The sequence below is a fragment of the Microcaecilia unicolor genome, chromosome 4 (assembly GCF_901765095.1).
Source record: "Microcaecilia unicolor chromosome 4, aMicUni1.1, whole genome shotgun sequence".
Classification (NCBI taxonomy): domain Eukaryota; kingdom Metazoa; phylum Chordata; class Amphibia; order Gymnophiona; family Siphonopidae; genus Microcaecilia; species Microcaecilia unicolor.
Genome location: NC_044034.1, coordinates 5,181,779 through 5,207,103, shown reverse-complemented (window position 1 = coordinate 5,207,103; position 25,325 = coordinate 5,181,779). Strand labels below are relative to the sequence as shown.

Sequence of the window (25,325 nt, the reverse complement as noted above, 5' to 3'; positions counted from 1 at the left end):
GTACAGACAGAGTCAGTAGGCAGGCAGCAGACACAAGAGTAATCCAGGTACAGGCAGAGTCAGTAGGCAGGCAGCAGACATGAGAGTAATCCAGGTACAGGCAGAGTCAGTAGGCAGGCAGCAGGCGAGAGTAATCCAGGTACAGGCTAAGTCAGCAACGAAGAACAAAGAAGAGGAGAAGCACACTACTGAGCAAGTAACACCTACCAAAGTAGAAGCAGAAGCAAGGAATCTAGGGAGAGCTCAGCTGATAAAGTACTGGTGTCTGACATCAGCAGGCAGAAGGGGCACAGCCATAGGAAAAGAGCAGGGGAAGGAGGAACCGGAAGACCAATAGGAGAGAAGCAAGGGAAGCTAGGCAGAGGAAGAGCAGACCCAGGTGGGTAGAAGCAAAGCAATCAAGGAGCCTGGAAGCCAGGCAGAGAGAGAGCAGAGCCAGGTGCATGGAAGCAAAGCAATCAAGGAGCCTGCAGCCAGAGAAGAACTACACACACATGGCTCAGGGCTGTGCCAGTCAAGTGTGGGTGTCGACGGGACCCTGCGCAGCCCAAGGATGCCGCTTGCGTTGAGGTAGGGGACATGACACTCTGGCACTTTACCCTTTTTTTCTATCACACTTAGCAGGGATGTTTTAAATTCTTCTGCAGCTTCGTTGTCAGCTGAACCTGCCTCGCCACAAAAGCTTACATTTTAAAGCGTATATTGCCTTTTAAAACACACAAGCCAGCCAGAACTAGCAGAAGAGGGTTTTACGTTTTCCTGACCCTGAGTGACATGTTTATAAATCTGTTTGAAATTCATCCTCAAAGCAATGCCTGTCCACAGGGGGTGGTGGCGAATCCAAAGGGGGGGCGGTAGCGGCGACCTCGAGGAGGAGGGGAGGGCAGGAGACATGGGAGGTCTCAGAAGGAGGGGGGCCTTGGAGCTGGCTGGGAGGGAGGGACGGAGGGGGGCCTTGCAGCTGGGAGGGAGGAGGAGGGGCCTTGGAACTGGGAGGGAGTGCGGGGGGCCTTGGAGCTGGGAGGGGGAGGGGGCCTTGCAACTGGGAGGCACAGAGGGCCTTGGAGCTGGCAGGGTGGGAGGGAGGATGCTGGACATGGGAGGTCAGAAGGAGGGGGGCCTTGGAGCTGGGAGGGATGGACAGAAGGGGGCCTTCGAGCTGGCTGGGAGGGAGGGAGGGGGGCCCTTGGAGCTGGGGGGGCAGGGGCCCTTGGAGCTGGGAGGGGGGGCCCTTGGAGCTGGGAGGGAATGGAGCCTTGGAACTGGGAGGACAGGGGACCTTGGAGCTGGGAAGGGGGAGAGGGCCCTTGGACCTGGGGGAGAGGGACTGGGGCCTTGGAGCTGGGAGGGAGGGACAGAGGGGGCCTTGGGGCTGGCAGGGAAGGAGGGAGGGCAGGGGGCCTTGCAGCTGCGGGGGGAGGGGGGCCTTGGAAAAAAAACATACCAATACTCGCCCGTTTAAACGGGCTTAACGGCTAGTAAGGTATAAAAGGACAAGAGGAGTTTTTAGAAGTTAGACAATTTCTTGGCTGCATGCAGGAGTGCATTTCCCGTATGCTGGATCTTGTCTCCCTTGCAAGAGAATAAAAATATTGCTTGAGTGACTAAACCTGACTGGTCCCATGTGTTTGTGAGTATATTGGTTAAAATTTCTTAACACCCGTATTATTGAAACAAGATGGACGTCCATGTTTCGTTTCGATAATATGGTCGGGGACACCCAAATCTTGAAATTTAGGTCATCCTAAGAGATGGTCGTCCCTAGACCTGGTCGTTTCTGATTTTTGGCGATAATGGAAAACAAGGACGCCTATCTCACAAACGACCAAATGAAAGCCCTTTGGTTGTGGGAGAAGCCAGCATTTGTAGTGCACTGGTCTCCCTGACATACCAGGACACCAACCGGGCACCCTAGGGGGCACTGTAGTGGACTTCATAAATTGCTCCCAGGTACATAGCTCCCTTACCTTGCGTGCTGAGCCCCCCAAAACCCACTACCCACAACTGTACACCACTACCATAGGCCTTATGGGTGAAGAGGGGCACCTAGATGTGGAAACAGTGGGTTTGTGTGGGTTTTGGAGGGCTCACATTTACCACCACAAGTGTAACAGGTAGGAGGGGAATGGGCCTGGGTCCGCCTGCCTTAAGTGCACTGCACCCACTAAAACTGCTCCAGGGACCTGCATACTGCTGTGATGGACCTGAGTATGACATCTGAGGCTGGCATAGAGGCTGGCACAAAATATTTTTAAAGATTTGTTTTGGAGGTGAGAGGGGGTTAGTGACCATTGGGGGAGTAAGGGGAGGTCATCCCCAATTCTTTCCGGTGGTCATCTGGTCAGTTCGGGCACCTTTTTGTGCTTTTTGTCGTAAGAAAATCAGAACCAGATAAAGTCGTCCAAGTGCTCATCAGGGATGCCCTTTTTTTTCCATTATGGGTCGAGGACGTCCATGTGTTAGGCACGCCCAAATCCCGCCTTCGCTACGCATCTGATACTCCCCCGGGAACTTTGACTGTCCCTGCGACGGAAAGCAGTTGAGGACATCCAAAATCGGCTTTCCATTATACCGATTTGTGTGACCCTGGGGAGAGGACGCCCATCTTCTGATTTGTGTCGAAAGATGGGCGTCCTTCTCTTTCGAAAATAAGCCTGTTGGTGACTGTTTCTAGAAGCAAACTGTACTGTATTATTTGGTGAAAAGTCCTGGGACTGTCACAGACTGCTAAGTGGAAGTCATTCACTCCCTAGTGGAAATTTCGGAGATGACCTGAGAAAGCGGGAGGTCTCCCAATGAATGTGGGAAACTTGCCAGGTCTGAACCTGAGGGATCACTCCCTGACCCTGCTCAGGGGAATCACGGAGTGAAAATGATCCCTAACACTGGCTGTAGGTGTCTGTATAGCAAAATCACAGTCAAAGGACACATTAGTGGATTTGATGGTTTGGTATAATTAGTTATATTTCAGATTCAGTTACCTGTATATTTGCCAAATTCCATCCACCAATCTGCATTAAAATAAAGATGAACAATGATCAGATCTCAGGCAAGAGAAATAAGTACAATGATATAAAAATTATGTTAGGGGTGGACAATGAATACAAATTTTAATTACTACTACTACAGTACTACTATTCAGCATTTCTATAGCGCTACAAGGCGTATGCAGCACTGCACAAACATAGAAGAAAGACAGTCCCTGCTCAAAGAGCTATGTAATAAAAGTGAGCCAAGTATAGGACAATCAAGCCATTGTGACATCACTGATGAGGTTGGCTCTTATTGGTGGCCTGAGGCATTATGACATCACAATATTAGCTCTGGTTACAAGAGACTACTACTACTACTATTTAGCATTTATATAGCGCTACAAAGCGTACGCAGCGCTGCACATACATAGAAGAAAGACAGTCCCTGCTCAAAGAGCTTACAATCTAATAGACAAAAATAAAGCAGGCAGGGTAGTTAGTGGGGTCCCTTAGGGATCTGTGCTGGGACCTCTGCTTTTTAACATATTCATAAATGACCTAGAGATGGGGGTAACTAGTGAGGTAATCAAATTTGCCGATGACACAAAGTTATTCAAAGTAGTCAAATCGCGGGAAGATTGTGAAAAATACAAGAGGACCTTACGAGACAGGGACACTGGGCGGCTAAATGGCAGATGACGTTTAATGTGATCAAGTGCAAGGTGATGCATGTGGGAAAAAAGAGCCTGAATTATAGCTACGTCATGCAAGGTTCCATGTTAGGAGTTATGGACCAAGAAAGGGATCTGGGTGTCGTCGTCGATAATACGCTGAAACCTTCTGCTCAGTGTGCTGCTGCGGCTCGGAAAGCGAATAGAATGTTGGGTATTATTAGGAAAGGTATGGAAAACAGGTGTGAGGATGTTATAATGCCGTTGTATCGCTCCATGGTACGACCGCACCTTGAGTATTGTGTTCAATTCTGGTCGCCGCATCTACTACTACTACTAATTAGCATTTATATAGCGCTACAAAGCGTATGCAGCGCTGCACAAACATATAAGACAGTCCCTGCTCAAAGAGTTTACAATCTAATAGACAAAAATAAAGCAAGCAAAGCAATTAATTTGTAGAGGAAAGAGGAGAGGAGGGTAGGTGGAGGCAAGTGGTTACAAGTCAAAAGCAATATCAAAGAGGTGGGCTTTTAAGCTAGATTTAAAGATGGTCAAGGATGAGGTAAGACGTAGGGGCTCAGGAAGTCTATTCCAGGCGTAGGGTGCAGCAAGAATTAATTGTGATTAATTGTGTGATTAAAAGTTTTAACCATGCAATTCAGAGTGCTTAATCACAGCATGCATTTTGGGCATTAAAGAATAAGGTTTCAAACAGCCTTCATTCAGTTTCTCTCATGCCCCCTTCTCCACCCCCCACATTTACCTGTACAGCAAGGCTCGGGCTCAGCGTTGCCTCAAACTCCTTGTCTTCCCCTGAACAGCAAAAGGGCTTTGCAGATACTTGAGTCTTGCAGTTTTAAGTCTCAGGAGACCTTTCCCAACTTCCTGCAAGTATCTGTAGAGCCTGTCCGTATAGGGTTAGATAAGGAGTTTGAGGCAGCTCCGAGGAAGGAGAAAAAAGCCCGAGCCCTGCTGCAGAGGAAAGCATGGGGGAGGGGTGGGTCACCATTAAAAAAAAAAACAGGTAGCATTCAAAAAAACATGGTAAGCATTACAATATTAATGCATTAATATTGCTATTAACCCTAAAATATATATGTTTCTAACTGAATAAAACTTACCAAATCCTGCAGGATGTGATTTTATTTTGTAAAAAAAAAAAAAAAACAAGAAAGAGAAATGTTAGAGATTTTGAATTATAAATATATCCTTCAATGATCTCATAAGTACATTCATACATAAGAACTGCCATCCAGGGAAAGACTGAAGGTCCATCAAGCCCAGTATCCTGTTTCCAACAGTGGTGAATCCAGGTCACAAGTACCTGGCAAGATCCCAAAAGAGTAAAACAGATTTTCTTCTGCTTATCCCAGGAATAAGCTTATGACATAGTAAACACATGACTTCCAGGGTGCAATGCAGCAAAATAAAACAAGCTTTGCCTTTTCACCCATTCCTTCTTCAGGTTATACTCAAATAGGAGTGACAATAGACAACGCAAGGTCAATGTTGCTTTGGACAGAACTGATGGTACAGTTGTTATAAAGTAAGAATGTAACATCATCCAGCCCATATTCAGCCCACAGCAGTCAGCATTTTTTATGTTTAAATCATTTTTTATTAATTTTAGTGCAAAATCCACAAAAACATATGAACCCAGTCATATAAACAACAACCATACTCCCACACCAAACCATTCCTTTTTTTCACTCCCCCCACCCTTTAAGCAACCATAATAATAATGAGAAAAAAACCTGCATAATTAGTGTGATATTGACTGGATAATATGCTAGTTTTTTGTCTTTTTATATGTGATATGTGCTATTTTTTTCATTAGTTGCCCAATTTGCGCCATTACATGACATCAGCCTTAAGCATTATTTATTACGTGATGGGTGCTGCTCTTTTCCCATTTGTCCATTTTCTCGAAATAGCAGTGTTCCCGGTTGGAGGGAGAGTTTTCTTTTGTGAGTGTGCCTGTAGCTGGTAAAAGTGGGACTCTCTCTTCAATGCTTGATGTGATTTTTGATTCTTTTATATTCCATTTTTGCATTGCTTTACATCCCATTTATTTTTCATTCCTCTTTTTACGTAGTTCACATGATAGTCTGTTTAGTTTTTATAAGCCGATGGCTGTGTTTATATTACTAATGATATGTTGCTCAGGTGGTGTATTTTATTTATTTATACAAACTGTTCATACTTATTCATCTTTTGTACTCCGTACCAAAATAGGTGGGACAAGACACCAGTTTGTTGTTTTATTTAACTTGTTATATACAATGAGCGTATTTTTTTCTATTTGTTAGCTTATTAGCACTATGACGTGACATCAGTCTTACGCATTATTCATGCTGTTTGTCTTTTATAGCAGCAGTGCCTTACAGCTGATTTTTCTAATCCAAGTGTCGGTGGGAGAGTACGTCAACAGTGCGCAACATGCTGGTAATGCTGATATTTGGGTTTTAACATGATGATCCCTACTATATCCTTGTGAAGAAGTGTGTTTTAAGCAGTGGCGTAGCCAGACTGCCAATTTTGGGTGGGCCTGAACCCAAAGTGGGTGGGCACAAAATTTTCTCTCTACCCCCCCCCCTCCCCCAGCAAAATGTAGTCACACTCAGATGCATTTGTCACACAGGGTAAAGTGCTGCTTTTCAGTGCATCAGATTTCAGACAATTTATTTAATAGCCTAATCCTTTTCAGTGAGCTTTCAGAGGCCAAAACCTCCTGCCTCAGGTCAGTATAATGCTGTTACGGTATCCTCTCCTGACCTAAGGAAGGAAGTATTGGTCTCTGAAACTTTATTAACACCATATTACTTTACCCTAAATTAAAAATAAAATTATTTTCTTTACCTTTCTTGTATGGCCATTTACTTTTTCTCATTGTGTTGCTCCCTGTCTCTAGATTCTGCTTTCCTTCGTTTTCGCTTAACTCTTCTGCCAGGGTTTCCTGGCCATTTGTCATTTTTCTCTCCTTTTTCTTTGCTTTCTTCAATATTTTTCTGCCTCTCTCTGTGTCCAGATTTAATTCATTCTTACTATCCATTCTTTAATTTCCTTCATCTACTTATGGCTTTTCATCTTTTTCTCACCCTTGTTCTCCCCATGCCCCTTCCTCTTATTCTCCAATCTTTCACTACTCCCCCTTTCCATGCAGCCTCTCCTCTTTCTCTCCCCATCCTTCCAGTGTCTCCCCTCTCTCTCCCCATCCTTCCAATAGTCTCCCCTCTTTCTTTCTGCATCCTTCCATCCAGTGTCACCTTTCTCCCTACCCTTCCATCCAGCATCTTCCCTCTTTCTCTCCCCATCCTTCCATTTTCCCTCTTTCTCTGCCATCCTCCCATCTGTTTTCCCTCTTTCTCTCCCCATCCTTCCATCTGTTTTCCCTCTTCCTCTCCCCATCCTTCCGTTTTCCCTCTTTCTTTGTCATCCTCCCATCTGTTTCCCTCTTTCTCTCCCCATCCTTCCGTTTTCCCTCTTTCTCTGCCATCCTCCCATCTGTTTTCCCTCTTTCTCTCCCCATCCTTCCGTTTTCCCTCTTTCTCTGCCATCCTCCCATCTGTTTTCCCTCTTTCTCTCCCCATCCTTCCGTTTTCCCTCTTTCTTTGTCATCCTCCCATCTGTTTTCCCTCTTTCTCTCCCCATCCTTCCGTTTTCCCTCTTTCTCTGCCATCCTCCCATCTGTTTTCCCTCTTTCTCTCCCCATCCTTCCATTTTCCCTCTTTCTCCCCATCCTGCCATCTGTTTTCCCTCTTTCTCTCCCCATCCTTCCATTTTCCCTCTTTCTCCCCATCCTGCCATCTGTTTTCCCTCTTTCTCTCCCCATCCTTCCGTTTCCCCTCTTTCTCTGCCATCCTCCCATCTGTTTTCCCTCTTTCTCTCCCCATCCTTCTGTTTTCCCTCTTTCTCTGCCATCCTCCCATCTGTTTTCCCTCTTTCTTTCCCCATCCTTCCGTTTTCCCTCTTTCTCCCCATCCTGCCATCCATTTTCCCTCTCCCATTCAGGCCCACCAGCCCCAGCTCCCATTGCCGGCCACTGCTGCTTTTCCTGATGAGCAGCAGGGCCGGCGCTACAAAAAGAAGAAGCGCTCAGCTGACTGAGCTGAGCACCAACGCGTCGCTAACCCGACGAAGAAAAAATGTTTAAAAAAAAAAAGCGGCACTGCAGGCAGCCTCGCAGCATTGGCTGCTGGCTCTGCAGGCTCCTTCCGTCTCTTACGTCACTGCCCCTGCTTCGCTACAGGGGCAGTGATGTAAGAGACGGGAGGAGCCTGCACAGAGCCAGCAGCCAATGCTTCGAGGCTGCCTGCGGTGCCGCATTTTTTTAAAAACATTTTTTTCTCGTCCTTAGCGACGCGTTGGCGCTCAGCTCAGTCAGCTGAGCGCTTCTTCTTTTTGTAGCGCCGGCCACTGCTGCTCATCAGGAAAAGCAGCAGTGGCCGGCAATGGGAGCTGGCGCTGGGCGGGCCTGGACTGAAATTGGGTGGGCCTGGGCCCACCCAGGCCCACCCGTAGCTACGCCCCTGGTTTTAAGCCTGTAAAATGTATTAGATATTTTCCTGTTTTAATTATGTCCTGAAGTGTATTTCTCCTATTTGGCCAGCAGGTGGAGTTTCTTTGCTGTAAAGCAGTTATAGGGAACTGATGTTCTTTTTCTTTAACGCAAGCAGGAAGCAAGCAGCAGTAAAACTTGTTGACTGGGCTCTGATTGGTCTGGAATTTGAAATTGTTGAGCAGTTGTTGTTGCCTGTTGCTTAAGTCTTAGCCCGGAAGAAAAGAGAGACAGATGTCTTTGCTGAGGCTCAGTGAATTATATGTCCTGATCTTCCCAGGTACTGTTTAGGCAGTATACAGATGTTTAGTTAGTGTTATAATTGATCTATATTTCAGTTACCAGTTATTGTTTGCTATTTGCACTATTTTGTTCCACTGTTCAATATTTTTAAGAGAATAAACATAATTGTTTTTTCGCCCTGTTTGTCTTGAGCGATGACCAGCAAGGTAGATCCTAGCATTAGGTAACTATGATTCAGATTATTCTTCCCAATGTGCGTCACCTTGCATTTGTCCACATTATATTTCACCTGCCATTTGGATGCCCAGTCTTCCAATTTCCTAAGGTCTTCCTGCAATATTTCACAGTCCGCACACATTTTAACCACCTTGAATAGTCATGTATCAACTGTAAATTTGATCACCTCACTCGTCGTTCCGCTTTCCATATCATTTATAAATATGTGTCACGGTTGTGGCCGTGCCCTTATGTTCAGACTTACTGTTCTGTATCTAGCTCTGTGACCTCTCCAGTCTGCCTTTTTTCCTGTTGTTGGTCTCCCTGAAGCCAAGCCTCGCTTTGGTCTCCCTGCTTCTGCTTCATTTCCTACTTGTGACATCATTAGCCTATTCCTTTAAAAGGACCCAGGGAGCTTTCCTGCGTTGTCTTTGCAATAGGTCTATTTTCCTTCTTCTTGTTGTACTGTTGTTTGATTCTGAGGGAACTGGTCTTCTTGTTAAGCTGTGTCTCTGTGGCAGAGCCCTGAACCTTGTGTGAGTGGTTTTGGTTTGACTCTGTATGGATTACTTTCCTGTTAAGTTTGCTCTCAAGCAAAGCCCTCTTCTGGTTCTCTGTGTGTGTTGTTCTGGTTTCAACCTGTGTGGATTACAAACCTGTTAACTTTATTTCCAAGCAAAGTCCTGTTCTGTTTTTCTGTGTGTGGTTCTGGTTTGAACCAGAATAGATTATTTCCTTGTGGTCTAGGTTCTCCAGCTTAAGCCTGTTCTGTTTCCTTGTGTGGTTTCCCTTGTTACCTTGCACTGTTCAGAGAGCCGGTTGTTGCCAGCCTAGCTGCTTTCCTTGATTACCTTGCTTCCGTGCAGCTGGGTGAGCTCTGTCTCTGCCTGCCTTTCCCTTCCCTTCCTGGCTGAGTTCTGGTAAGAATATTATTTATCCCTTTGTTTGCTTTAAACCTTTGACTGCAGTATAAGCCCTGCTTCTTTCTGATGTGTTTTAAGAAGCAGCCCTTCCCTTTAGCCTGCTTTAACTTTTTGTTTGCTGTGTCTGTCTCCTGATTCTTTGAGCATTGCTCCTTATCTGATTTCTGTATGTAAAGGCAGCTTTCCCTGTTTGCTTGCTTTTCCCTTTGTCTCTAGTTTCTGTTATTTGACTCTGTGGCACAGCCTTGTGTATTCTTATGAGTGGCTTCCCTTTTCCCTTGAGTGCCTGGTGGCACACCCTTGAGTATTCCTTTGAGTGGTTTCCCTTTTCCCTGAGTGCTGCGTGGTACAGCCTAGGGTATTCCTATGAGTGACTTCCCTTTTCCCTTGAGTGCTGCGTGGCACAGCCTAGTGTATTCCTATGAGTGGCTTCCCTTTTTTCCTTGAGTGCCTAGTGGCACACCCTTGAGTTCCCTCATGAGTGGCTTCCCTTATCCTTGAGTTCTGTATGGCATAGCCGTGAGTGTTCCTCTGTGTGGCCTCATCTTGAGGTTTTCCTGTGTGCTTTCTGTTTGAGTTCTCTTTGTGAGGTTTCTGGTTGAGTTTGAGTGGATTGCTTTTTTGTTTAGTTCTGACTACTGTCGCAGCCTTGAGCGGTCTATCTGTGTGGCATGAGTGGGCTGTTCTTCCGTTTAGCTGTGTCTACTAGCACAGTCCTGTGCATCCTCTGTTTGATTCTGTTTGAGTGGGTGGTTCTTCTGTTTGCTGTGACTACTTGCTCAGCCTTGAGCTGCCTCTCTGTGTGGCATGAGTGGACAACTCTTCGTTTAGCTGGGACTACTAGCTCAGCCTTGAGATACCTCTCTATGTGATGTCTGTTTGACTGGTTAGGATTATTCTTTTATAGCTGTGGATCTAGCACAGCCCTGAGTATCGTCTCTGTTTGGTTCTATTTGTGCTTGAGTGGGTGGTGGTTCTGTTTAGCTGGGACTACTAGCCCAGCCCTGTGCTACCTCTCTGTGCGATGTTTGTTTTTGGTTAGGACTTTTCATTTATAGCTGTGGTTCTAAGCACTGTCCTGTGCTGCCTTCCTGCGTGGTTTTCTTATCTTTTACTTGTGGTTTCTACCATGTGAGTCTAAGCGGGGTTATCTTTTCCCCTTCAGTTTCTTTGTGCCTTTTTGTACGGTCTTTTGACCCCTTGTTTGTGGCTCTGTTTAGTGCAGTGTGTGTGCACTGCTTGAATAGTACTTGCTCAAAAGATTCCGTTCTGTTTCTTTTCCCTTCCTTCTGGTATGATTCGGTTCCAGTTCGGCCGTGAGGCCCATACGCTTGGACTCTGTATGAGTGGGTTCCAGTTCACCTGTGAGGTCCGCCTGAGTGGTCTATCTCCCTTTTCTGGTGGTGCTTGTTGTTTGTCTTGAGTGTGCTATTTGCCATGTCTGCTGTCCTGTGTATATTCAGTGCCTGGTTCGCCTCTGCTCTGCGCCTCCCCAGAGGACTTGTCTGCTGCAGCCCAGGGACTTACCATCCCGGGTTCCATGACAGAATGTTAAATAGTAACGGTCCCAGTACAAATCCCTGAGGCACTCTACTGTTCACCCTCCTCCATTGAGAAAAATGACCATTTAGCCCTACCCTGTGTTTTCTGTCCAATAACCAATTCTTAATCCACACCAGAACCTTGTTTCCTATCCCATGACACTTTAATTTTCTCAGGAATCTCTCATGAGGAACTTTATCAAAAGCTTTCTGAAAATCTGGATACACTACATCAACCGGCTCACCTTTATCCACGTTTATTCACACCTTCAAAGAAATGAAGCAAATTGGTGAGGCAAGACATCCATCGGCTGAACCCATGCTGTGTCTCATTAAACCATGTTTGTCTACGTGTTCTGTAATTTTATTCTTTATAAGTTTCCACTATTTTGCCCAGCACTAATGTCAGGCTTACCAGTCCATAATTTCCCAGATCACCACTAGAACCCCTTTTAAAAATCTTCAGGTACTACAGATGATTTTAATGATAGGTTACATATTACTAATAGCAGATCAGCAATTTCAAGCTTGAGTTCTTTGAGTACCCTTGGATGTATGCCATCCGGTCCAGGTGATTTACTCTTTAATTTGTCAGTTTGGCTCAGTACGTCTTCCAGATTTCTTTCAGTTCCTTCACATCATCACCCTTGAAAACCAATTCCAGTACAGGCAGAACTCTTACATCTTCTTCCATAAAGACAGAAGCAAAGAATTCATTCAGTTTCTCCGCTATGGCCTTGTCCTCCCTGAGTGTGCCTTTTGCTCCTTCATGATCTAACGGTCCCAAGGATTCCCTCGCAGGCTTTCTGCTTCTGATGTACCTGAAAAAGTTGTTACTGTGAGTTTTAGCCTCTGCGGCAACTTTCTCTTTATATTCTTTTTCAGTCTTCTTTATAATGCTTTGCATTTGACTTGGCAAGTGCTTATGTTGCTTCTTGTTTTCTTCATTTGGGTCCTTTTTCCATTCTTTGAAGGTCAATGTTTTGGCTGTAATAGCCTCTCTTACTTCACCTTTTAACCACGCTGGCTGACGTTTTCTCTTCTTTCCACCTTTGCAAATACGTGGAATGCATCTGGACTGGGCTTCCAAGATGGTATTTTTGAATAACATCCACGCCTGATTTAGTGTCCTAACCTTTGTAGCTGATGCTTTTAGTTTCTTTTTAATCATTTTTCTTATTTTATGATAGTCGCCCTTTTCGAAAATTAAATGCAGCTACAGTAGATTTCCTTCGCGGGTTCATCCCAGATTGTAGCTCAAACTTTATCATGTTATGATCACTGTTTCCCAGGGGACCCAACACTGCCATCTCTTGCACTATGCCCGGCACGCCACCAAGGACCAGATCCAAAATGGCTCCCCCTCTTGTTGGTTCCTGGATCAGCTGCTCCAAGAAACAGTCATTTATTACATCTAGAAATTTTATCTCACTCCCTGATGTAACATTTATCCAGTCAATATTGGGGTAATTGAAATTACCCTCAGATGGTAGTACAGCACTACAAGAACACTCCTTCCCTTCACACATGGAATCTCTATCCATAGTTATTCCACACTGCTATCTGTGTCATGTGAAATGTTTATTTTATTTGACTCAGTTTCCTCTTTAACATACAGCGCCTTTCCATCTCCAAAGGTCGAGGTTAGTTTGTATACAGTTTGCATTTCTGCCTTGCTTCTAATTGGTGTGCCTGTGGCACTTCTGTTTGCTCTTGTCTTGAGTTCTGTTCTCTGTCTGTGTTTGTCAGCTATTGCAGCTTCAGCCATTGCTCTGTTCCCTGTCTGTGTTTGTCAGCTACTGCAGCTTCAGCCATTGCTCTGTTCTCTGTCTGTGTTTGTCAGCTACTGCAGCTTCAGCCATTGCTCTGTTCTCTGTCTGCGTTTGTCAGCTACTGCAGCTTCAGCCATTGCTCTGTTCTCTGTCTGTGTTTGTCAGCTACTGGAGGTTCAGCCATTGCTCCGCTCGCTGTCTGTGTTTGTCAGCTACTGCAGCTTCAGCCATTGCTCTGTTCTCTGTCTGCGTTTGTCAGCTACTGCAGCTTCAGCCATTGCTCTGTTCTCTGTCTGTGTTTGTCAGCTACTGGAGGTTCAGCCATTGCTCCGCTCGCTGTCTGTGTTTGTCAGCTACTGCAGCTTCAGCCATTGCTCTGTTCTCTGTCTGTGTTTGTCAGCTACTGCAGCTTCAGCCATTGCTCTGTTCTCTGTCTGCGTTTGTCAGCTACTGCAGCTTCAGCCATTGCTCTGTTCTCTGTCTGCGTTTGTCAGCTACTGCAGCTTCAGCCATTGCTCTGTTCTCTGTCTGCGTTTGTCAGCTACTGCAGCTTCAGCCATTGCTCTGTTCTCTGTCTGCGTTTGTCAGCTACTGCAGCTTCAGCCATTGCTCTGTTCTCTGTCTGTGTTTGTCAGCTACTGGAGGTTCAGCCATTGCTCCGCTCGCTGTCTGTGTTTGTCAGCTACTGCAGCTTCAGCCATTGCTCTGTTCTCTGTCTGTGTTTGTCAGCTACTGCAGCTTCAGCCATTGCTCTGTTCTCTGTCTGTGTTTGTCAGCTACTGGAGGTTCAGTCATTGCTCCGCTCGCTGTCTGTGTTTGTCAGCTACTGCAGCTTCAGCCATTGCTCTGTTCTCTGTCTGGGTTTGTCAGCTACTGCAGCTTCAGCCATTGCTCTGTTCTCTGTCTGTGTTTGTCAGCTACTGGAGGTTCAGCCATTGCTCCGCTCGCTGTCTGTGTTTGTCAGCTACTGGAGCTTCAGCCATTGCTCCGCTCGCTGTCTGTGTTTGTCAGCTACTGGAGCTTCAGCCATTGCTCTGCTCGCTGTCTGTGTTGGTCAGCTACTTGCACTTCAGCCTTGTCTTGTCTGCATGCCTTTGGGCACCGCTGTTTTGATTCCAACCCTGTCTGCTTTTGGCTTCCTTTCCCTCCTATCTGAGTATCCTAATCCTGAACCCTGTTTCTGTCAAGCTTGTTTCTGTATCCGATACCCTGTCTGAGTCGCCTGAATCCAAAATTCCAGAACCCTGTTCTAGTCAAGCTTGTTTAGAGTCCTGTGTGAGAATCCTGTTGGTCCAGTCTGTCTGCAGGCTCAGTCCAGTAAGTCCTGCTGACCGCCTGCACCTGGGGGCTCAACCCCTGGGGAACGGTGGTCAAGTGCAGGCAAAGACCAGCCTCTCTGTCCTGCTTATTCCCTGCTGGCCTATGCTGTAGTTCAGGTCCTGTGGTTCCAGTTCGGTTGTTCCAGCCTTGCCAGTCTACAGCTTCTCCTGCCTTGCTTGTTACCCAGTCCTGGTTGGGGTCTTGCCTACTGCTGCCGCTTGTCGGCAGTGGTCCAAGGGCTCACGTTGCTCTAGTGTCCGAGAGCCTAAGACCGTGACAACTGCAACAACTCCACAAATGGATTGTACTTCTGTCTCTGGTACACGTCCGAGCAGTCTGTCCTTCCACTGCCCATACTAAACTTGCTAATCTCAGAGTCAATAATAGCACTGAAATTCGGACAGCCTGTCTCGGCTTTATCGACGTAATGCCAGGACAGTCTGGAGATTCAGAAATCGGAAGAGTCAGAAGTTACCTCATTAGTGGCAAGATTCAGTCCATTAACTGGGTAACTATCTGGATAAAATTAGGACAACAAAAAGGATGTGGTAACGTTATCCGGGTTTATATACTCAGTTCCTTCCTTAATCAGGCATTTGGTTATTGATCATCACTGAAGTACAAATACTGTTATGTTTATCAGGTATTCACAGAGTGTATGTTAATGACACATAATTAATATGTCTGCCAGTAATTGATATGAATGTCATGGCCATGATTAAAGTTTCACTGCCTTTATATAGGTTGTATTATACCTTGCCTAGAACTGCAGATAGGTGCAGATTTTACATTATTTTAAACAAATACAAAAAATTTAGTTCCTGAGTTTCTCAAGTGGGCTTTCTATAAGGGGTTTATCCTTTTTTAAAGTATTAAACAAAGGTCCCTATTAGGTGAATACTGGGATTTGGTCCTTAGAAAGCAGTTGAGGTGGGTTGAACAGTGTAACAATGTAACTTACTGCAGAGTGAACAATGTAACACTACTAGTAAAAAAGGCCCGTTTCTGTTTGAAAGGAAACGGGCGCTAGCAAGGTTTTCCTCTGAGTGTGTATGTTTGAGAGAGTGACTGTGTGAGAGAGGCTTCTGTTCCTGCTGCTGTGCATTCCCCGTGTTGTGCTGATTAGCTGCTCCCTGTATCGTGGCTCTGCCCCTCTCCCTTCTCCTGGCCAATCTGGTGTGGGTTGTGTGACATCACTATTATCTACTCCAACATGATCCACGGTTCCAGGCAGCCTCAGAATGTTGGAGGTGAGAATTATTATATAGGATAATTCACTGTGGGGTGAACAGTGCAACACTGTATTTTCCTGGGGGCTGAACAATGTAACACTGTGTCTTACTGTGGTGTCTGTTTTTATTCTTTTATTTCTGCAGATTTTTACTGGAATCATCCAGAGCATTTGTAAAGAAGACAAACCAAATTAAAAAGTGATCAATTCCTCACCTCCAAATTTTGTAATCCATTTCTTCAGCTGCTTTGGGTAGCTCAGTTGGAAATCTAATTTCAGATCAGTAGAAACAGCCTTTAGTACTGGACACTTCATTTTCTGCCACCTATGGGTTAGAGAGTGACAGTGATTATTCTGAGAGATGTTCACAGTGGAAGGAATTAAATGTACCTTGAGCAATCAGTTTTCTGTGATTATGTGACTCATTTTTGAAACAGAAAAACATTCGAAAAGTGGCACAAAGTGGCATTTGGACATTTTGCTTGCCAAAACACCCAAATCGCTATTTTTGAAACCCATTGTTTGTCAGCATTACATTGAAATCACAAGGGGGGGGGGTGTTAGGGGTGGGATTTGGGCATTCCTAACACTCAGATGCTTTTCTGCCATAATGAAACAAAACACAAATGTCCAGGGCTACAATTTAGATGTTTTGGTCTAGATTTGTTTTTATCACAACTAAGTCACAAAAAGGTGCCTTAAATGACCAAATGACTACTGGAGGGATTAAGGCATAACCCCCCCCCCCTGTATTCCCCTAGTGGTCATTGACACCCTCCTACCCCCCAAAGTCTCAGATGTTATGGTCATTCCTACTAGAGCAGCAAGCAGGTCCCTGGAGTAGCCTAGTGGTCAGAGATATGGACCAGGCCCAAATCTCACTCTATCTGTTACACTTGTGGTGGAAAGTGTCAGCCCTCCAAAACTTACCAAAAGCCTACTGTACCTACATATAGGTGACAACTGCAGCCATAAGGGCTATTGTAGTTGTGTACAGTACTTTTTCTGTGGATTTTGGGGGGGCTCACCATACAAGATAATGGGCAGTGGTAAGATGTCTAGCTGGGACCTCCTAGGGTGCCCCACTGGTCTGCTGGGATGTCCGTGTGGCCAGTCTACTAAGACTACTGGGGAGCATCCATCCTAAGGCTTGATTTTGTGCATTTTTCACTTACAGTATTTTTCGGACTATAAGACGCACTTTTTTCCCCCAAAATTTGGGAGGAAAATGGGGGGTGCGTCTTATAGTCCGAAGGTAGCGTTTTTGGACCTCCGTCCCGTACTTACACGATTCCATGTTCCCTGGTGGTCTAGTGACGTCGGGGCAGGAAAGAGCCCCCTCTTTCCTGCCCCGACATCACTAGACCACCAGGGAACATGGAATCGTGTAAGTACGGGACGGAGGTCCAAAACTCGGACAAGACGCACCGGAGCACCTAGGTTTTAGAGGAGGGAAAAAGGAAAAATTTTTTTTTCCCTATTTCCCTCCTCTAAAACCTAGGTGCGTCTTATGGTCCGGTGCGTCTTATAGTCCGAAAAATACGGTAGATGTTTTAGATTTATAGAATCTAGATCTAAATGTCATCTGCCAGTTGGTGGATTCTGTCTCCCAGTCATGTAAGGTCCTCTTGCAATTTTTCACAATCCTCTTGTGTTTTAAGAACTTTGAAGAACTTTATGTCCTCAGCAAATTTACTCACCTCACTCATTATTCCCATTTCTAAATCGTTTGTGAATATGTTAAAAAGTAGAGGTCCCAGCACAGACCCTGAGGCACCCCATTATTTACCCTTCTCCACTGAGAATATTGACCATTCAACCCTACTCTGTTTTCTATCTTTTTTTTTTTACCAGTTCTTAATCCACAATAGGACACTGTCTCCAATCCCATGACTTTTTGGTTTCCTCAGGAGACATTCATGGGGAACTTTATCAAATGTCTTCTGAAAATTCAGATAAACAATATCGACTGGCAGGGTAAAGGAGATTCACAGGGTGGAGTTTGGTGGGAATGAAGATTCATGGAGGGCCAAATAGGTGAGGAAAGGAAGAGAGGAGAAGTTCTGGCAGTACAGGGATGAGAAAGGGAGAGTGAAGGGGAAGAGAAGGTTGGTCTGTAATTCTCCTCCCCTCTCCTCCATCTCTTTCCCTTCATTTCTCAGTGCTTCCTCCACACCTTAACTCTCCCTGTCCTCACTCAATCACACTTCCCTCTCTCCCATTCTCAATCTCCAATTCTCACCAATCGATTAATTCCCTTCTTCCTCACTCAAATTAATCCATCCACATAGAAAAGGACAGAAAATTAACTTGTACCTGCTCAGGGCATCGTTCACATCCTAAAGGGAAATGAGACAGAGAATATTTCTAGTTAGATTTCACAGTTTATGAGAACACATTATACGTTAGGATACTCTACTCACAGCTCTGCTCAATCACAAAACAGCTACAAAATTTTGATGCCTTTTCTATGATCAGCATCCGAAAATCTATAAGAAACACCCAAACTCATTATGGAAACAAGTGTATCAGCCTGTTTCAAACCTAACATTTATCTCCTAAGTTGTAATTGATACTTGGGCAACTTTTCAAGTATTTAGATAAAACACACATCCTTCATGCCAATCAATCATGAATGGGCACAGTACTGAAACCTCCTTAGTGGCTCTGGTCCGTGATCTGTAGACATTGTTAAGGGCCTGGTTTGGGCAGAGGTGGAGTTGTGATGTCTGCATGTGACCCACTGGGTGAAAAGGTATCAAAAGTGGGATAAGTGACAAAGGGAGTCTTTTACTAAGGTGCGCTGCCATTAAAAATAAGTGCACGCAAAATGCTAAAGATGCCAATGTATTCCTATGGGCATCTTTAGTGTGCGCCTATTTTTGACGCGCACTAAAAACGCCAAGTAAAAGACCCCCCTTATTTCCGCCAGAGAATAGAGGAATGGACTAACTGCATCTTTAAAAAATGAGAAATGTTTATCAATTTAAAAAAGTAATTAACCCCAGAAATCACACACCCCACAGTTTTTAGGCTGTAGAACATGAAAAACATCAGTGTTGTGAAAACATTGCATAATCCCTCTCTACTGACCCTACAGTATACAAAACTTTCGAAAATGAAAGTTGCCCAATTTAATCCTCCAAACATTTATAGCCTTTATCTCTGTTATTTATGTAAATCCCTGTTAGTTTGGAATTCATAGGTGCAGGGGCAGATTGGCAGTGGTTGGAGCCCCCGGGCAGTAAGGATCACCAGGAACCTCCAGCTACTGCTCCCACCACCTCCCTCATGTACATCACAGCCCCCCCCCCCCCCCCACCACTGTAATTATGACCCCCTTCCACACACTACAGACCCCTGCAAGTGTGTCCTACCTTAAAGAGCCCTGGTGGTCTAGTGGATTCTTCGGGGGCAACCAGGCAGGAAAGAATCCCATTCTTTCCTGCCCGCTGTCGCTAGTGTGTCTAGGGCTGGCACTGGCGAGTTTTTAAAATGGCTTCTGAGATTTCCTGCAGCAGTCTCGTGGGTCTCAGCAGTCTCAGCAGCCATTTTTAAAACACGCCAGTGCCAGCCCCAGGCACACTAGTGGCAGCGGGCAGGAAAGAGTGGGATTCTTTCTGGCCTGGCTGCCCCGAAGAAGGCACTAGACCACCAGGGCTCTTCAAGGTAGAAGGGCCAGTGGCGGCAGGCAACTGGGCACAGTCTCTGGGCCCCCTGGAACCTCTGGGCCCTCGGGCACTTCCTGGTTGACCGAATGGTCAGTCCGCCCCTGAATAGGAGAGTAAGTTCCTGTAGAGATTCATTGGGGGGGGGGGGAGTGACTGGGAGGTCACTAAATTCTGTTCTACATAGCTTATAAAGAAGAAGGTTTTCAAAAGTTTTCGGAAATGGATATAGGATATAGAGTATAACGCATCTATTAAGACTGCCAGCCTTGTTCTCCAGAGTTTAGAGTAGACTTGTTTTATAGGGTTTCCTGGGAGGGAAGAGGATCGTCCCATCTGCTAACGCTTAGTTTCCCCGGTGGAGGCACCGAGCACCAGGACAGTGAGGGTCCGATGGCCCCGAACCTAGAAGTGCCCAGGACAGGGGTGTAACATTTGTAACCCCTCGTTTAGTACCTTTTCACTCAGTGAGTCAAATATTGATCATTAAAAACACATGACTTGTGTGTACATGTGTAGAGCACATACAGCAATTTACACCTTCTTCAGAGCAGGAGGATTTGGCCATTTAAGCCCCATGAAATTATTTTAAAAGCTCTGATTTGGTAAGTGACTCCTGGCTGAAAAATCAGTCCTTATTCAGGCCCTTATGTAAGATATTTTGATCTGCTACTTGAATTCCCTGATTGCTCCTGGCACATCAGTAACTTCCTTAGAAATATATTTGCTAATCTTACCTTCCGTAACTCAATGGTCGGCTGCTGACTCTTCTCCATCTTGGAGATCAGCTGCATAAGGCAGGAACTTTGCTCTTCTAGCTGGGTCACATTTTCCGTGATTCTCTGGAGAATCTTCTTCTTTTCCTCCTCCAGTCTTGAGAGAAGGATCTGCTTCTCCTTATTCAGAAACTGGTGTAACTCATCAAACTCGGACTCAACTATCTGTCTTTTCCTCTCTGTCTCACTCTGGATTAAACACAGAGAGATAATTCTCAGTAACACTAGAGTGATTTTGTTGCCCAGAGCTCTGGATTCAGGTCTTTCAATGAACAATAAATCTTTTTTGTTGTCATCAGGACACGTACAAGAGTACTGAGCACCCTATATTAATTGAGACATGTACCTTCTCCCACCCAAACCCATATTCCAGAGTTCCAGTGGCTCCATTACCCTCTTATCAATGGTGGCTCTGGTACAGCACTTCCTCCTTTAACAGTGGTGACTCCAGCACAGCCTTCCTCCTCTCACCAGCCACTCTTTTCCCAGTCTTCCTCTCTCACTATACTCAGAAGCTTATCCCCCTTTCACAATCTCCTCCATCCCTTGCCCAGCAACTCCCTCTGCCTCTCTGCCCATGTGCAATGTACCCATCCCGGTATCACTGTTGTCCCCATATCATTTCTAAGTGAGCAGAAGAAGGGTCTCCCTCCTTTTCTATTCTTACCTCTTAACACAAACATCCTCCATTTCTCTCTTCCCCAGCATCTACCCCCAGCATCTCCCCATTCTCTCCCTTCCTCAGTATTGATTAGCATCTCGTTCTCCTCTTTCTCCTAGTATCTATCTCCTGCTTCCTTCTCTTCCTTACCCCATAATCTGGCCCTGCCGCTTTGAACATCTTGTTGAATGGTGGTTCTCCACTGATCTACCTTCTCTTCAATGACAGCACTGCGAGCACTTTCAAAATAAGTGGCCACGGTTGGGGGGAAGGGGTGGAGGGAGGAAAGGAGGGGATGAAAGGGTATTGATTCTTTAAGACTTAGTCTTCTGGCTACTGCTGTTAAATTTGATTGTATTTTCAATAAAGCTTTGAAAATCTGAAAACATAAGACAACAAATAACAAAGTAAGTGGTCACAGACCAGCACATCCTGATGTTAACGCACAATGCCTGTGATTTGAATGTAGTTGCAGTGCTGCCACTAAAGAGAAGGTGAAGTGGTAGGAAGCTGTGGTTACGGGACCCTCACTTCACCCACTGGCTGTGCAGAACCTCTTGATGACAGAGCTTGAAAATCTCCAGCCTGAAGTTCTACCTTTCTAGTCTCATTTTCCTGAGGAACACTAAGTTCACCTAACACCAGCTCTGCTGAGCTTTGTGACACCAGAGGATCCAGAATCCGCAACTATATCCTGGAGCTCTCAAAACCAATCAACAGTTACAGGTTATAAATGGTTAAATTAGATGAAAATGAGCTTCCACATCACAGGAGTTATTTCAGATTGAAATCTGTATCCTGGAACTCAGTTAAAAGGCATCAGGACAGACCCATCCCTGAATGAGCAGAAATGTACATGTAAAAGTCAGTGAATGTCACCAGATCACTCCTTACTATAATGTCACAGTTCAAAGAGCGGATTACCTCAGCAACGATGTGATGAAAGCACCAAGGGGCAATTCTATAAACTGGCACCAAGAGAGAGGTACAACTATGGGGTGCACTTAATGTCATTTATTTAACCATTTCAGGACAAGCGTAAGCCTTATAGAATAAGAGCAGAAAACTAATAAGATGTTATCAGCCAAATCCCTTTAAGTTTATTATATTCCTATGGGTGTCTCAAGCATTAGCGTGTGCTAAAAGGTTTGCGCACCTACAGCACAGCTTTGTAAACAGGGTCCTTAGTTTTTCAGTATTCTTTGCTTGAACTTTCACTTAAATTGTTTTGAAATCAGTCTGGTGTAAACAAGATACTTTACAAGTTTTTTCTTTTCTTTTGCATTTTCTTCCTCCAACAGGTCTCATTACACTCAGGGTGTTTCTCTATTAAGCATTAATGTATCTTAGATTCTCAGATTTAAGTAAATTCTCTTTATGTCACACTCTAGTGTCTGTGTATTTTTCTCAGTCATTTATCTCTTTTATCTTTCAGTGTCTTCCAGGAAAATCCTTCTTGCATGGGCCAGTATTGAAAGATACCCATCCTCCTCCTCCTCAGGTAAGTATGAAAAGATTGACTTGAGGAGAGGGGTGATATGAACATATTGGTCTAGGCGGAAGATAAGATGGGCAGCAGAGTTCTGAACGGATTGAAGGGGGGATAGATGGTTAAGTGGGACGCCAGTGAGGAGTAGGTTGCAGTAGTCAAGGCGAGAGGTAATGAGAGAGTGGACGAGTGTTCGGGTGGTATGCTCAGAGAGGAAAGGGCGAATTTTGCTGATGTTATAGAGAAAGAAGCGACAGGTCTTGGCTATCTGCTGGATATGGGCCGAGAAGGAGAGGAAGGAGTCGAAGATGACTCCGAGGTTGCGGGAAGATGAGACAGGGAGGATGAGGGCTCAGGGAGTTTATTCCAAGCACAGGGTGAGGCAAGGGAGAAAGGGCAAAGCCTGGAGTTGGCGGTGGTGGAGAAGGGTACTGAGAGGAGGGATTTGTCCTGTGAGCGGAGGTTTCGGGTAGGAACGTAAGGGGAGATGAGGGTAGAGAGGTAGTGAGGGGCTGCAGAACGAGTGCATTTGTAGGTTAGTAGGAGAAGCTTGAACTGTATGCGGTACCTGATCGGAAGCCAGTGAAGTGACTTGAGGAGAGGGGTGATATGAGCATATCGGTCCAGACGGAAGATAAGACGTGCAGCAGAGTACTGAACGGATTGAAGGGGGGATAAATGGTTAAGTGGGACGCCAGTGAGGAGTAGGTTGCAGTAGTCAAGGCGAGAGGTAATGAGAGAGTGGACGAGTGTTCGGGTGGTGTGCTCAGAGAGGAAAGGGCGAATTTTGCTGATGTTATAGAGAAAGAAGCAACAGGTCTTGGCTATCTGCTGGATATGCGCAGAGAAGGAGAGGGAGGAGTCGAAGATATCTGCCCGCAACATCGGAGTTGAGACAGGGAGAATGAGGGTGTTATCAACAGAGATAGAGAGTGGAGGGAGAGGAGAAGTGGGTTTGGGTGGAAAGACAATAAGCTCGGTCTTGGACATGTTCAGTTTAAGTTGGGTCATTCGGATATGCCTTTCCGAATAGGTGAGCCTTTAATAATTTTCTGAATTTTAGGTGATCATAAGTTGTTTTCACCACTTGCGCCAATGCATTCCACAGGCGTGTGCTTATGTAAGAGAAGTTGGACGCATGGGTTGTCTTGTATTTTAGTCCTTTGCAATTAGGGTAGTGGAGATTACTGACTAACAGGCATTTTCCTGCTTTTCCTGCCTTCACAGGGATCCGAATGTATTTCCAGTGAATAGCTACAACTGTCGGCTTCCCCCTCTCACTGAAATTTTGAATTCTGGTCACCATTTTTGATTCCAATCAATAATACCCTCTCAAAATGTAATAGCTCCAAGTAATACGCCTCAGAATACTTGCCAGACACCAAACAAGAAATTTTTATCTATATCATTTATTTATTTATTTCATTTGTATCTCACATTTTCCCACCTATTTCCAGACTCAATGTGGCTTACAATAGTTATCATTACAAGTGTCTTTCAATTAGTGACAAAAGAACAGGTATAATATAATGGATATAATCAATTCAATAAATCAGAAAACAAACAGATTTTCAAGTAAGTATTGAAATGTTCGATTACCTATTATTGATTAGTGTGGTAAGTCCTATTAAAAAGGAAAGTCTTTAGTGATTTCCGAAAGTCGATAAGATAATTTTTCAGATCAAGTGGCAAAGCAGGACGAATACTAGTTTGTATTTTAGACCTTTACAGCTAGGGAAGTCCTTCTCACAGGGTTGCCCAAATCGGCATAATCGAAAGCCGATTTTGGGTGCCCTCAACTGCTTTCTGTCGCAGGGATGACCAAAGTTCATGGGGGCGTGTTGGAGGCGTAGCAAAGGCGGGACTGGGGTGTGCTTAACACATGGGCGTCCTCGGCCGATAATGGACAAAAGAAGGGCGTCCCTGACGAACACTTGCACAACTTTACCTGGTCCTTTTATTTTTTACAACCAAACCACAAAAATGTGCCGTAAATGACCAGATGACCACCAGAGGGAATCAGGGATCACCTCCCCTTACTCCCCCAGTGGTCACTAACCCCCTCCCACCCTAAAAAAAAAAACAAGTTTTTAAACTTTTTTCCAGCCTCTATGCCAGCCTCAAATATCATACCCAGCTCCATGACAGCAGTATGCAGGTCCCTGGAGCAGTTTTAGTGGGTACTGCAGTGCACTTCAGGCAGGCGGACCCAGGTCCATCCCCCCCACCTGTTACACTTGTGGTGGTAAATGTGAACCCTTCTAAACCCACCACAAACCCAGTGTACCCACATCTAGGTGCCCCCCTTCACCCCTTAGGGCTATGGTAGTGGTGTACAGTTGTGGGGAGTGGGTTAGGGGGGGGTTGGGGGTTCAGCACACAAGGTAAGGGAGCTATGCACCTGGGACCTTTTTCTGAAGTCCACTGCAGTGCCTCCCAGAGTGCCCGGTTGGTGTCCTTGCATTTCAGGGGGACCAGTGCACTATGAATGCTGGCTCCTCCCACGACCAAATGGCTTGGATTTGGTTGGTTCTGAGATGGGCGTCCTCGGTTTCCATTATTACCGAAAATCAAGGACGACCATCTCTAAGGTCAACCTAAATGTTGAGTTTTGGGAGTCCCCGACCGTACTATCGAAATGAAAGGTGGACGCCCATCTTGTTTCGATAACACAGGTTTCCCCGCCTCAGGAAAACTTGGGCGTCCAGTTCGATTATGCCCCTCTATGTCACCTCTTTTTTGTTTATTACTATTGTTTTCTCCACAACCTCCCCTATGAAAAAGTACTTCCCGCTGTTACTCCTAAATTGACCACCCTGTAACCTCAATTCATTTACTCTAGTTCTGATGAACTGAATAAGTTTACCTTAGAGGAAAGGAGGGATCGAGGAGATATAATACAGACATTTAAATACTTGACAGGTATGAATAAGCAAGCAAATCTTTTCCAGAGACAGGGAAGTGGTATATAGACAACTTGAACTGGGGTTACAAGGTGGTTAACTTAGGAGTAAAGTTAAAAAGTACTTTTTCACAAAGAGCGTGGGGGATGCCTGGAGTGGGCTTTGACAGCAACTCCAGCAGCTGGGAAGTGAGGACGGTGCCAGGCAGCCTTCTATGGTCCATGACCCGAAAACAACAGGGACAGATCGGGAACAAGTATGTGTACTTTATAACATTGTGAGAAAACTTCACACCTGGCAAAATTCTACTGTGGGTCACAAAATTCAAAAGCACATCAACTACCCCACAGTGTTAAATGTTAATTCCTGCTGATCTCA

General features: G+C 45.3%; 1 protein-coding gene across 2 annotated transcripts in view; it reads right to left on the bottom strand.

Annotated features, from left to right (window-relative positions):
• Positions 1 to 25,325, bottom strand: part of LOC115468256 (E3 ubiquitin-protein ligase TRIM39-like) — a 56,632-nt gene that overhangs the window by 20,552 nt on the left and 10,755 nt on the right. For both annotated transcript variants that reach the window (XM_030199820.1, XM_030199819.1), the window contains exons 3-7: positions 19,856 to 20,083; positions 17,767 to 17,789; positions 15,666 to 15,775; positions 4,768 to 4,773; positions 2,982 to 3,011 (exon numbers count right to left, since the gene is read on the bottom strand). In XM_030199820.1, coding sequence (XP_030055680.1) covers positions 2,982 to 3,011; positions 4,768 to 4,773; positions 15,666 to 15,775; positions 17,767 to 17,789; positions 19,856 to 20,083 — 397 coding nt within the window. The remainder of the gene's footprint in view (positions 1 to 2,981; positions 3,012 to 4,767; positions 4,774 to 15,665; positions 15,776 to 17,766; positions 17,790 to 19,855; positions 20,084 to 25,325) is intronic.